Raw genomic sequence first — 12,819 nt, 5'->3', positions numbered from 1 at the left:
TTGGAATCCCAGATACTCAAGAGGCTGAGGCATAAGAATCACTTGAACCTGGGAGGCAGAGGTTGCAGTGAGCCGAGATCACAACACTGCACTCCAGACTAGGTGACAGAGCGAGACTCCATCTCAAAAAAAACAAAATAAAGAAAGAAAAATGAGATGAGGAAGTAATGTCCTATCACAGGACTGGGCACATAGTAGCACTCAACAAACGTCAGCTCCATTCTGGAGAATAAAGAATAATCTCATTAGAACTCCTGGGAGAAAAACATGAGAGACTGCCAGGGAAAGGAGTCAGCATTTAGTTCTAGGTTTACTAGGACCTGACTATGCAAGACAGGCTCATCTCAGCTAGAAAGCTGAACAAGGAAGACAAACAGAAAGATAAACAAGGCTTGGTCCTTGCCCTGAGGGAAACACAAATAGGTTTAATATATGATGTAATCAAAATGTCAAAAGGACAGTATTGACAAACTACAGGCGTGCACAAGAGAGTAATTCTGATAGAATGGTTGTCAAGAAGGAACAAATCCAGGTGGGTGGGGTCCTAGCAAGCAGTAAGAGGTGGGGGCCTGTGCAGAAAGAGCTGTCTGCACTGAATCAGAGAAGCAGAGAACGGAGGGTCCTAGGCGGGGGCAGTGGGCAATGCCATGACACATCGTCCTCCAGGGAACAATAGGGAGAGGATCTGGGAAGGGCAAGACCAAGCTACAGAAAGCCCTGAGCTCTGGCTTGAGTCTCAACTTCATCCATCCAGGGGAACCCCCTAAAGAGTTGTGCAGAATCAGATGTGTGTTTTACACAAGCAGGTCCTATCTACAGGGCAACTGGGCAATTTATCAAGAGTGCCAACATTCGCATCCCTCAATTCAGTAATTCCTGAGGAAATAGTCAGAAATGTGTACAAAGATTTATAGACAACATTGCTTATAACAACATTATTTGTAATAGCCCAAAGCCCAAAATAACTTAAATGTCCAATAAAAGGGGACTGCGAAATAAATTATGGTACACTGAGTGATTAAATCATATATAGCCATTAAATCATACTTTCCGAGCATAGGCATGACAGGTGCACACCTCACTGTACAATGTTAAGTCACATAAAAGCAGGATTCAAAAATATATGGTGAGTATTCATTCAGCAAATATTTGCTGATTATCTATTTAAGTGCCAGACACTGTCCTAAGCACTGAGGGAGCAGCAGAGAATAAAAGAGAGAAAATCCCTGCACTCATGGGAAGAGAGGAAACAAATAGCAATAAGCAAGATATATACCAGGTTACATGGTAAGAAGTGCTATGGAGAAAATCAAGAGGGGAAAGACATGGGGAATTGGGGAGAAGGTAGAAATTTTAAAGAGGTGGTCAAGGAAAGTTTCAGAGAGAAGGGGGTTAAGAAGATGAGCAGGGGGATCCCGGGGGAGAACTTCCAGGCAGAGGAACAGGCAGTGCAAAAGCCCGGAGGAGGCCTGGCAGGTTCACGAAAGAGCAAAGTCAAAGCAGTGGAACACGGAAGACAAGCAGTGGGAGAATGTGGTCAAGGGGAGCTGTGCCACTCCTGGTATGGTTGCAGCCACAGGAGAGCTCTGAGCAGAGGACTGGCAGGATCTGTAGGAGGACGAGGGCAGGAGCAGGGAGGCCATGTGGGATATCCCCCAGTGTTGTCCTAGCTCATTATAATGGGTGTATGTTTATTTCATAATCAGAAAACAAAAGATAATTCCATGAAGGACAGCACAATGCACAAAAGCAGTGTGGATGCTGCAGCTGAAGCTCAGGGAAACAAACAAATAAGAAGGTCAGGGAAATCATTCAGAGAGCAGCTATGAAGCAGTGGGGGGACAAAGCACTGCATGGAAACTTCATGTGTTTGTGAAGGTTCTTAGGAGCAAAGTTACTCTTCGTCATAATGAAAAACACATAACCACGATAACCACGATGCAAAACAAAACAAAAAACAACTGCAAAAGGGAGAAAAAAGAATTCCCCCAACATCTCAGCATCCTAATACTTCTTGATATACTTCTTTCCAATCCTTTCTCCTAGACATGCTTTTGTTTTTCCCTAATCCTCCCACAATGCCCAGCACATTGAAGGCACTTAAAAATTCACTGAACAAATAAATGGAGGGCCAAATGCATGACTAAATGCTCCAAATAATTGTGTGTTACATTAGCTATATTAGAGGCATTTACAGACATGGTTTTAATAGGCTTGTGTGAAGGAATGACAACTACACACAGGGGGAGGGCATGGTCATAGGTATCTGCACATTTAAGAGGATGGTGGTGGCATGACTGACTCATCAAGGGCACCGGAAGGAAGCAATCTGAAAAGGAAGACACACAGAATGTCCCTGCAGAGACACTCAGCTGTCCTTTTTCAGAGCTCAAGAAGCAACTGGAGCCTCCGCACGGAGACAGTCACAGCAGAAAGAGTAGTCAAGGAGGAGGGGAGGAAGAGAAACACTTGCAGACCCTACTGTATGCCAGACATTGTGCTATGAGCTTCACACATATCTACCCCTTCTAATCTTCACAACTGCCCCATGAAGTGGACACCCGTGTTCCTTTTATAGATGAGGACACTGCAGGACTGGGAAGCTCAGTCATTTACCCAGTTCCTCTGAAGCAGAGCCAGGACTCAAATCCATGAACACGAGGGCTTTTTCCACTCATTCTCCTTTGTGATCATAGAAGCTTAAAGTATATCCAGAAGCCCAGGGAGAAAATGTGTTCAGATGACTTCATTACATAGTGCCCAGTTTTTGCTCTCAAACTCCTGGGACCCAAAAAGAATAGCATGTTCTTCCTCTTCCAAAAACATGTCTTATAATGTTTTCCAACTTACGATTAAAACCTGTGGAGTTCTTTTATTCTTTTCATTTGTATGAGTCTCCTGTCTCCCATCAGATAGAACACTCCAAGATGCCAGGACAGGCTCACGACTTCCCCCGTAACACTGGCCCAACACTCTGCACACAGCAGGTGCTCAGCAAATGCTCTGATACTGATGCTGACCATCCCTTGCCAGTCTTCTCGGGCTATTCCCTGTTTCCTTAGTCCTTGGACACTAGTATGGTAGGTGACCCGACTCCCTCTGGCTCAGCCAAGGCAAAGCCAAGCCCAGAAGGATGAGCCCTCTTGTGAGATGGCAGACAACAGGCAGGTGAATTTGGGTAGAGAGGAAGTTTCATACGAGGAGAGAAGGCAAACCTTCCTTCTCCACGGAGCTTGCTATGAAACTGTCTGCAAACTCGTTGGCTCATGAGCCAAATTCAGCCTATCCATATGTATTGCTTGGCTCACACATGATTTTCATTTGTTAAAACTGTAATTAGTTGCTTTTTTTTTTTTTTTTTTGAGACAGAGTCTCGCTCTGTTGCCCAGGCTGGAGTGCAGTGGCGCGATCTCGGCTCACTGCAACTTCCGCCTCCTGGGTTCAAGAAATTCTCCTGCCTCAGCCTCCCGAGTAGCTGGGATTACAGGCACCCGCCACCACGCCTGGCTAATTTTTTGCATTTTCAGTAGAGACGGGGTTTCACTATGTTGGTCAGGCTGGTCTTGAACTCCTGACCTCAGGTGATCCACCCGCCTCGGCCTCCCAAAGTGCTGGGATTACAGGCGTGAACCACTGTGCCCAGCCACTATTTTTTAAAAAGTGAGAGATTTCACATAAAAATCTGGATCTCTGTAAGCCGCCCCCTTGAGACAGGCCTGCCCTTTGCATTTCTTCACAGCCCCCACCCCGTCCAGCTCTCCAACTGCACCCCTATCCCCTGCAGGCCCTGGAGACCCCACCTGCCCCCATCCATACCCACCCCATGTACTCACAAGCACTCAGAGTCGTGAACTCCAAGAAGCGGTATTCATAGGACACATCTATCTTGGTTTCCACCTGAGGCCTCTTCAAAGTTGAATAAATATTCCCAGGCCGTTTTTCATCACGTTTCTCTAACTTGTTCAATCCGCAACCCATTTCAGCAGCTGCTGGCCAAAGGAAAAAGGCGGGGAGGTGATTTTTTTTCTGAGATTTTGTCTTTAAATACCCTAGTATAAAAGATGCCGTAATTTTCCTGAAGAATACATGACAGACCTCAGCCCTTATGAAACTGAGAATACAATTTAATATAGGACCTGAACACAGAGGACTGTGCTCAGTACTCAGGCTGGCTTCTCCTTCTGCTAAGATACTATTACCAGCTGTCCTGAGATTTTTTAAAATGACACCAAAAGCATACCTGTTTTATATCTTTTTTTCCCATCTGAGGAAAATAATACCTCCCACTGCCTCAGTTCCACTATAATCTGTATCCATGAATAAAAAATGGAATCTCAAAAGCAATACGGTGCATTATAGTGTCAGCCTATCTATAAAAAACAGGAGATGTGTCACCTTCACTGTGGTTGCTAAGACAGAATAAGTTGTTGTTACAATTTCCAAACTCCAAGTCCTTTCTACCCTCAACAGTAATTATTTAGACAGGAAATTTATATTCATAAAACATCTCTAAAAGTAGATGGTGGTATTTTTATGGGCCTTGTCTGAAAGTCCCCTTTTTCTTCATTTTTAGACCAAACTGCAGGAAATAATAGTATGCTTCCAAGCTCTTAGAGAGTCATTTTAGACCAAAATGAAAACTGACTGAACACTAATAGCAGGGATAGAGCAATCGGAAGCAGAAATCCACGTGTATTACAGCAAAAATCTGTAGTTCCAGTTTGAAAAGAAAATAAAGAAATGTTAAAGTAATGGGCACATTAAGGTGAGCTGAGCTTCCAATCTTCCATGGGATTAAAAACAATGAAGGCTCTGTTTATTTGGGCAGAATGACTTTCATGAAATAGCTTTTCATCCACTCCCCCAACTTCAGCAGAAGAGATTTTGCTTCTGTGTACTAAGCATAACCGATGCTTCCCTCCTCTCTTGGGGTACCACTGCTGCCATCAGAACATATTTCACAAAAATATTAACCAGCCAAGAATATCACACACAGAAACACAGTGACCGCTTCCTTTTAGAGATAAGAATTTCCTTTTGCTTAATTCATTTACAAGGTACCCAGCTTCCTAAGGCAATTTGGCAAGCTCCAGAAAAACAAACTGTACCTCAAAAAAGCAACGAGGGCATGGGGCGGGTGGAGTGGAAGGAGATGGTGTAGCGACAACTAGGCTCTACTTTTCAGTCATTAAAAAAAGTCTGAAAGAATGGATAAGAACAGGAAGGCTTACTTATGCCTTAATAAGGGAACATTAGTATCCAAAGGGCCAGAGCAGACATGATTTATGTGCAATCTGCATGAACTGATTACTTGTAAAATACTCTGTAGTTCTGCAGATGAAACAGCTGATATGTAAAGGGCTGCATATTTAACTGCTGAAAAGCAAGCCGGCTGGCATCTACTGGGACAAAGCAGAAAAGAAATGGACAAGGAAGCTTCTAAGTGTTGGGAACACGTAGCCCGTCGAGATGTTCACTGTTACTCTCTGCAAAGAGCCCAAAGGCTCACCAAGTCACTCATTCATGCAGATTTACTCATGCCTACTACGGGCGAAGCATTATTAGCGATTCAAACAATGTGGTCTTTGCCCTCAAGGAGGTTAGGCTACTACAAGAGGGAGGACATTCAAGCTATAACACAAGATGGGAAAATGGCAGGGGCCTGGATTGGGTATTTGAGATGGGCTTTGCTGGACAGACCCCAAATTTGATGACGTAGAGATGGAGGCACAGCAAGAGCAAAGGCATGGAGGCAGGAAGCTGCCCTATCTGAAGGGAAAGGGCAGGCAGTGCGGTTTGGCAGGCTAGAGAGGCAGCGTGGGGTTTAGGGTGTCAGAGATCCCACCACTAGCCCATATGGTGCCTTTGTGAGAATTCGAAAAAGGTGCCCCCTCCTCTGAGGAATGCAGCCCTGTCCCAGCCATGTCTTACTGAGCACAGCAAGGTCTGGATCTAAGCCCCTGCATCCCCCCTTGGGAACAATCTTTATAACTGTATGTGGCAGTGCTGCTTCAGTAGGGGGGAAGTTAAGCAAAATTGATTATGATTAGCTAGCCATGTAAACAAATATGGGGGTGGAGGCAAAGATTTCTTAAAGAGGACACAAAAAGCTCTAACTACAAAAGAAAATTTTGATAATGTGGGCTATATTAAGATTTAAAACTTCTGTTCCTCAAAACGCACATTAAAGAGTGAAAAGGCAATCCAGAGACTGAAATAAGCTATTTGCAATACATTTGTCAAGTGGTGCACTGGTAAACCAGCTCTCCAAGAAAGAGAGGAAGCCCCGATTTGTAGTTTGCCTATTTCTGTGGTGTAAACACACCCACCATGGCAGATTTCAAGCTGCCAAACATGATGCCGCAGAAGGCAGAGTTGGGAAGAGATGCTAAAATCAGCTCTCAAAAGCCAGTGCGTGTTGGCTCCTGCACACTAATGCATTCATGCAACAAAGGACTCACATCCACCATGAATAAAAGAGCGCCTAACAAATCGATAAGGAAAAGATACACTACCCAACAGCAAAGAGGTGAAATGCCCCAATAAACACCCAGGAGGATATGCAAATGGCCAAGGAACATATGAGAAGAAGCTCAACTTCATGACTCATCAGGGAAATGAAGGGAAGACCACAGTGAGATTTAACAGGCATCTACCAGAATAGCTCGACATTTTAAAAGCTGATAATACCAAGTGTTGGCAAGGATAAGAAGCAAATGAAATTCCCCTACACTGATGGTGAGAGTGTGAATTGGTACAACCACCTTGGAAAACTGACAATATGTTGGAAAGCTGAATGCATGCCTATCCTGTGACCCAGAAATTCCTCTGGGTATATACAGAAATGTACACACATGGGCATCGAAAGACACGTATGACAATGCTAACAGTAGCATTACTCATACCAGCCCCATCCTGAAAACTGCCCAAACACCTTCCAGGAGAATAGATAAATACATTATGGTATATTCACACAATGAAATATTATAAAGCAACGAAAACATGGAAACTAGGATTACACACTACATTAATGAATCTCAAAAATCAAAATGGAGTGGGGGTGGGGGCAGCCAGACACAAAAAGTACATTCTTTCTTACTCCCATTATACAGAGTTCCAAAACAGGCAACACTTATTTCCAGTGTTAGAAGCTGGGGTGCCAGTTACCCTTGGGAGAACAGTGACTGCATAGAGGATGGGGGGCTTCTAGGGTACCAGCTTTGCCATTTCTTGATCTGGGTGTCAGTTTGTGATGATTCACTGGGCCACTGAACAGTCTCTGTATTGATTTGTGTGCTTTCCCATACTTATACTAAAACGTTCAACAATAATAAACAAATCTGTGACCTTACAAATGCACAGATACATCTCCAACAATAACGTGAGGATGGAATAAAGACAAAACACAAAATCATCTACGTACTGGGTCTCAATTCTTCTGAATAAACACTGAAGCAATATTTATAGTAGGCATGTTCATCTGATGTTAACTTATCCAATAAAGCCACTGTGTATACATTACAGAGTTCTGAGAAGGAGAAAGGACTCTTCTCTCTATCAGGCTGGTGGCAGCTTCTAACGGGTGGCGGCAGGTTCTCCCTACTGGCCCCTGCTGGAGACTCTGAGGGACCAAGGCTGAGTGAGGAGCGGATAGGCTGGCAAGCAAGGGAAGGCACTCAGGCCCACCGTGCTGCATACTCAGGCAGACCTGCCTTGCTCTGGAAGGCAGGGTGTTTGAAGACCTCCAAGAAGGAGCCTGTTCCTCAAAAATCCTCCCACTTTTGCTACCTTATTATGTAAATTCTCATATTAGAGGTTCATTCCTTTGAAATCAGAATTACCTTTCCTAAGTATCTGCTTTGAAATGACAAATATCTCCATGGGAAGGACAGGAAACTAAGCTCCTGGTAGCCACTACCACTTTCGTTTGATTTTATTTTGTCTATAATTTTTAATCTATATTTAGTTTCTTTGATAAAGGACAGGTTCCCTGATAGCAGAAAGGAGAGGGTTACCAGGATGAGAAGAAAGGTTTGGAAAGGGTTGGGGTGGGGATCAGGACAGTACCAAGAGGCATTAGAAAACTCTTGTGATTCACAAGAGTTTAAAGTTTCAGTCAGACTCCCAACCTTGAGGCTTCTGCCCCAGCTTATCCCGAAGGGCATTGTGCTTGATATCACAGGACATAAAGGGGCTCTGGGCAAATCATCCATGTGATCAGACACAGAAAAGATAAAGAGTATGTTACATTAAACCAAATTTGGCTTGAGGATGCCTCCATACTTGAGTCATTACATAACAATTGCAACTTAGTTTAGTAGGTAAACTACATGAAAGCCTAACTTAGGATGTAAACTTCTGTAACAAATAGCTGAGTCTCAGCCAATCACAGCAGCAGAATGCAGTCAATCACAGGCAGCGAACTAATGTAACCAAGCCAGCTGACTCTGTACCTCACTTCTCTTTTCTGTACACAAAACACTGCCAGGATGTGTTTCAGGCAGGTCACTGAACCTGTTCTGGTTCTGAGGCTGCCCGATTTATGAAGTTTTCTTTGCTCATTCAAACTGTGTTAAATTTAATTTGTATCAAGTTTTTCTTTTAATAAATACCAGCCAGCGGCAAAACTGTAATATCATTGAATCCTTGAATCTCAAATTTTAGAGACTGATTTCTCTGGAGTGCGTGCAACCCTGGCTAAGCAACTGTTTCTAAAGCACAGGCCTCTTTGGAAAGGGAGACACAGGAAGCAGTTGCTGGCCATCAAAACCTTAGTGTGAATTAGTTCCTCCTACTCTTTTGTGTAGAGGCAGCTAGCCTGCTTCCTGCTGCCACACCTGCATTCCTTTTATTTCGCCCTGGATTCTTCCCCCAACTCCCACCCCTGTCAAAATAGGAAAGACTTTCACATCATTTCAAAAATGTCTATACTATGCTCAAAACAAGTCAGAAAAATCTAGCTTATAAAAAGTAGGAAAAATAAGCTGTAACAGTGACTTGCACCCTATTGTAGAGTTTTGTAGACTATATTATTTACCATGTGACATTCCCAAACCATGCTCACATTAGAATCCTGCAAGAGGATGGAGGCAAAAGATGGGTATGTCGCTTTTGAGGGCAGTGGGAGGGAAGGCAGAAGAAAGGGTCTAAGGAATAGTACTGCCAGATGCAGACAGAAGACACGGGTGTGCTGCACATTCCCTCACACAGACATTCAGGGAGTGTCTCAGTAGAAGCACATCTCTCACATGGGTCAAAGTCTCTAGTAAGGTGGAAGGTAAATGGTAAGTAGGATGGTTTTTAAATGTGGCTCCAAAATCCACTGACATTCCTCCTATTGAGCCTATTGAGAGGTGAGGTCTATGTCAATTACCCTGAATGTGGGCTCCAGGATGGCTTGACCAATAGAATATGATGGAATAACACAGTTCCAGTTTCTGGACCCAGCTTTAAGAAACTTGAGAGCATTTACTCCCTGACTCTTGGGGTGCCTGCTCTTGGAATCCAGCCACCATGCCATGAGGAAGCTCAAGTAGCCCCAAAGAGGGGCCCATGTGTAGAGGAACCGACAGCCAGGACCAACTTGCTGGCCATCTTGCCAGCAAGCCATGCTGGAAGTAGAGCTTCTGCCTCAGTCAAGCTGCTGATGCCATGTTAAGCAAAGACAAGCTGTTTCGCCAGGCCCTGCCAAAGCTGCAGATTCCTGAGCAAAATAAGCTACTGTTGTTGTTTTAAGCTTCTAAGTTTTGGAGTGGTTCATTTATACCATAAGCAACTTATACACCAAGTCTGCTCAAAATGACCGTGGCCTGCCGCCTCCTTGGCACCTGCTGAAGTTGGCCTGCTTTTAGGGTCCCTGTTTCAGCTATTCACCCTTTGAAGGGCATTTGGGTTGTTTCTGGCACCGGCTGATTACGAATAAACTGGCTATAAACATTTGCATAGAGGTTTTTATATGGGCATAAGCTTTCACTTCTCTAGGGTAAATACCTAAGAGTGGGGTTGTTGGGTTATATGATAAGTGCAGGAGCCCTGTTAATGAAAAAATGCTTCTCTTTACACATGCAGGATGTCCAGATACTGCCGCCACAAGAGGTGTATGGAAAGTGAGACCTCTCAAAGATCAGCTAGCCCCTGCTCAACTGGGGCATCAGCTCACTAGGTGGAATCATGCCCAGCAGTGCTATTCACTGACTTTTTCTCTGGTTGTTGCTTGTTTTTGTAAAAAACACATGCTAAAAGTCACCTGTGTCTAGTGAGAGTCCCCCAGTACTTCATCTATGCTCCATCCTGCTCCCACAGCTCCACCCTTCCAAATTCCTATGCTCACCTCACATTGACACCTAATGTCAATCAGATTACCTATTTTATGTGTGAGTTCATTGTTGGATCAGCTTTGATTGACAGTTGTCCAGGCATTTGTTTCTCTTTTTATATTTTGTTTTCTCAGCAGACATCCCTGAAACTATGTGTATGGGTCTCCCGAGCATCAAGGTACCAAGAAAAACTTTCCAAGAAGTCTTCAAAGGTAGAGGAAATGGAGGAGGTCTTCCCCATTTCTATGATGAAACAGTGGGGAAATAATCAAAGTAATATATACAGTTCCCTAGCAGAAATTGGTAAGGGTAATTAGGAACTAGATGCTTTCTAAAGAGGAAAATAAAGTAATCAGAAGAAGGTTCCGAGACCCGAACTGCAAGAAGAGGATGACAGACATTGCAAATGATCTGGAAACAAAGATCCCTTGAATGGTGATCTTCTGGAAAAAATTTTGGCTAAATCAAACCTTAAGTGGGATGTCTCTTTGGTACGCGGTGGATCAGCTTCTTACAGGAGCTATCAGTTCCACGAGGGAGGGAACTTATGTTCCAAATTCATTCATCCGTCCATTCGTTCAACACACATTTATTGAGGTCTGCTTTGAGTCAGGCACTTGGTTAGGAAACACTAAAACTGGGAAGGCTAGGCCCTGCCCTCAGGCAGATCACAGAGACAATGATGAGATACCCATGGTGCAGTGTGGCTGACTGTTCTGGAAGTCTGGACAGAATGCGGGAGCATTCAGAACAAATCGCTGTTATATAAAACACAGAGATGGGTGTGGTGGTGTGCACCTGTCATCCCAGCTACTTGGGAGGCTGAGGTGAGAGGGTCTTTTGAACCCAGGATTGTGAGGCTACAGTGAACTCTGATCGCACCACCGCACTGCAGCCTGAGTGACAGAGCAAGACTTGTCTGTAACAAAACACACACACGCACACACACACAAACACAGCACAGCACCAAATACTTGGCTGCAGAAGAAGCTGACCAGCAATGGGGCACAATGTCCTGTGTCATTTTAAATGTTGAAATGTTTAAATTATTATTTTAAAAGTATCCTAATTTGTTTCTGAAATGCTTCCCACGATGCCCATAAAAACACTGGAAAACCACTTCAAAAGGATCACCTTCTTAAAAGACTATTTTTCAGCTACAATGTAGAAAAGGCTTAGTTTAAAAGTTCATTTTTACTATCAACTAGCATGCACACACTTAAATAATGGGGGCAATAAATGTAGTTATATTTTCAAATACAAATTAGTTTCATTAAGAGTAAGCCCTCATTTGCCACACTTGCTGCTAATCTAAGGCAGCCTATAAAGCTAATTTTAACAAATGCCAACAGCTCGTGACAAGCAACCAGAGATGGGGCAATTATATGCAATGATGCTGGATCAGCTGGCAACCCCATTTTTTATTTCTACACTCAAATTCTGTATTTGAAGACGCAAGCATGTTTATTACTTCATTCAGTCATCCAAAGTAAGAACTGATCATCCAAATTAAGAAGTCTTTACATGATAACGACATCTCTCTAGATCCAGAAATATAAATTAAACTTAAAAATTCAGTAGAGTATTCAGATGGTGTCAGATTTTTTGCTGTCCTGCAACAGAGTCTAAGAAACCCTAGGATAGCTAAAATGTACCTGTTGAAAGTGTTCCTGATCCAATGCCAGGTGTCAAGAACAATCTATATCAAACCGTATTAATGGTTTATATGGTACCACTTTTTAAAAGTGCCTGTGTATTTGTTTATAAAATCCATACTTTTGAAAAACTGGCAGTTCATAAACCACCTGTTAGCAGAACTTTTTTCTGAGTCATGATGCTATGGGCTATATTTTCAAGTTTTCTTTGTTGAGCATGCATTATTTTCATGGTTGAAAACAGTAAGGGGCACTTTGGGAGGCCGAGGCAGGTGAATCACTTGAGCCCAGGAGTTCAAGACTAGCCTGGGCAACATGGCAAGACTCTGTCTCTACAAAAAAATTTAAAAAAGAAATTAGCCGGACATGGCAGGTCCCAGCTACTTGGGATGCTGAAGAGGGAACATTGCTTGAGCCTAGGAGATTGAAGCTGCAATGAGCCATGATCTGGCCACTGCATGATTGTGCCACTGCACACTACTGCCGAGCCTGGGCAACGGAGTGAGACCTTGTCTCAAAAAAAAAAAAAAAAAAAAAAAGAAAGAAAAGAAAAGTAAATAATAAGGATATCACGGCCAGCCTCCAGGACGGTCCTCAATGATGCTCTTGGTATTCACACCCTTGTGTGGTCCCCTCCCACAATGAATAGGGCTGACCTGTGTAACCAGAAGGATATGGTGGAAATGAGTGTGATTTCCCAGGCTAGGTTATAGGAAACATTGTGGGTTCTACCTCGCTCTCCTAGATCTCTCGTTCTGGGGGCAGCCAGCTGCCATGTTGTGAGGACACTCTATCAGCAGGATGAAGTTCCACTGCAGGGCAACGAGGCCTCCTGCCAACAGTCAGCA

General features: G+C 43.6%; 1 protein-coding gene across 3 annotated transcripts in view; it reads right to left on the bottom strand.

Moving 5' to 3' along the window:
- The window catches only part of RFTN1 (raftlin, lipid raft linker 1), a 202,431-nt gene that overhangs the window by 178,293 nt on the left and 11,319 nt on the right, over positions 1–12,819 (bottom strand). For 2 of the 3 annotated variants that reach the window (XM_054483168.2, XM_054483167.2), the window contains exon 2: positions 3,834–3,986. In XM_054483168.2, coding sequence (XP_054339143.1) covers positions 3,834–3,978 — 145 coding nt within the window. In that variant the 5' untranslated portion in view covers positions 3,979–3,986. Of the gene's footprint in view, positions 1–3,833; positions 3,990–12,819 lie in introns of all 3 variants that reach the window. The other variant, XM_054483169.2, reaches the window with a different exon arrangement.

This window comes from Pongo pygmaeus, chromosome 2 (assembly GCF_028885625.2).
Source record: "Pongo pygmaeus isolate AG05252 chromosome 2, NHGRI_mPonPyg2-v2.0_pri, whole genome shotgun sequence".
Lineage (NCBI taxonomy): Eukaryota > Metazoa > Chordata > Mammalia > Primates > Hominidae > Pongo > Pongo pygmaeus.
This window is presented reverse-complemented; position numbering and strand designations above follow the sequence as displayed.